This window comes from Acanthisitta chloris, unplaced genomic scaffold (genome assembly GCF_000695815.1).
Source record: "Acanthisitta chloris isolate BGI_N310 unplaced genomic scaffold, ASM69581v1 scaffold15453, whole genome shotgun sequence".
Classification (NCBI taxonomy): Eukaryota; Metazoa; Chordata; class Aves; order Passeriformes; family Acanthisittidae; genus Acanthisitta; species Acanthisitta chloris.
Genome location: NW_008663372.1, coordinates 4,555 through 5,695, shown reverse-complemented (window position 1 = coordinate 5,695; position 1,141 = coordinate 4,555). Strand labels below are relative to the sequence as shown.

The window sequence follows — 1,141 nt, the reverse complement described above, 5'->3', positions numbered from 1 at the left end:
GGTCTAAACATGCTCATTGAGCTAAGAACAGTGTAAAAGTATCATACTTGTGTATGAATTCAACAAGAAATGAAAGCACAACTGCATTTCCAGATAAGATGGTACCGGAATAACCTGATCTAAGCAGGTTAAAACAGACCAACTATCGTGAACACTTTCTTTTGTTTTCCTGTTTTTCATTTGTTTTGTTGGTTTGGTTTTGTTTTGTTGTCAGGCTTAGGCTTCTATAGCTTCACATCTCAGCTCAAATTATCAAGCATGCGCCACGCACAAAGTTCCTCTGCTGTTATTTTATCCCCTTGTATTGATCTATGACCATAAAAAACATTAAAAAAAGCAGTGGAAGAATGAACACAGTGACAAGACATGAACCCAGCAACAAGAAAAATAAAATAAAAATTAAAAAGGGTTGGTGAAAGACCTGGTTGGGAAGGTTTCGCACCATCCTCTGGTGGCAACACAGGGTTAGCACCACTGGGGAAGGGGTCACCGTCACTTGGGATGGGAAGGTGGTGCATAAAAAATACAGGTATCTTGTTTTATCCAAGAGAAGGAGCCGTAATATAGAGCAAGTGGCTTTTGAATCCATCAGTCCCATAGGATAATCCTTTCAGAGGCATGAAATAATTATGTGAACCATCCCCCTTGCACTCTTCTCTCATCCTTCTGAGTTATTGGTCATTCAAACTTTTAAAAAATAGATATATTTATCGAAATACCTCAAGGCAAAAAAAAAAAATCTTTCCATAAGCTACTCCTCAAAACAAAGAGGGGAGAACAAACAAAACAGAACAAAAACAAAGTCTGCATGAAAAGCAAGCACTCAGAAGGAAATAATAGCAGCGAAGTAGTATAAACGTCATGAGTCCACTCTGTCTCGAGTCATCGGTTATTAAAAATAACCTCCAACCAGCATGGGCAACTGCTGATGAACTGTCTCGTGTAGCACTGGCCCCAGCCTTTCACAAAGCTGATCTGAACGGTAAATCCAGTCCATGGCTGCTGCATGAACTCATGGTCGTTGGGTCTCTGCAAGCTGTATGCCTTCTCGTAGTCAAAAGCCTTGATGGAAAAACCTGGAAACACTTTGTGAACCAGCAACGTCCTGGAGTCAGGGTTGTCCAGTGTGGCCGACTTGATA

General features: G+C 40.8%; 1 protein-coding gene across 1 annotated transcript; it reads right to left on the bottom strand.

The window, feature by feature from the left end:
* Nucleotides 1-882: 882 nt before the first annotated feature.
* LOC103798696 (mothers against decapentaplegic homolog 7-like) lies at nucleotides 883-1,134 on the bottom strand (the record flags this gene model as incomplete). Its single annotated transcript, XM_009070977.1, has 1 exon — nucleotides 883-1,134. A coding segment is annotated over one exon (252 nt), but the record flags the coding sequence as incomplete, so codon positions are not given.
* Nucleotides 1,135-1,141: the final 7 nt, after the last annotated feature.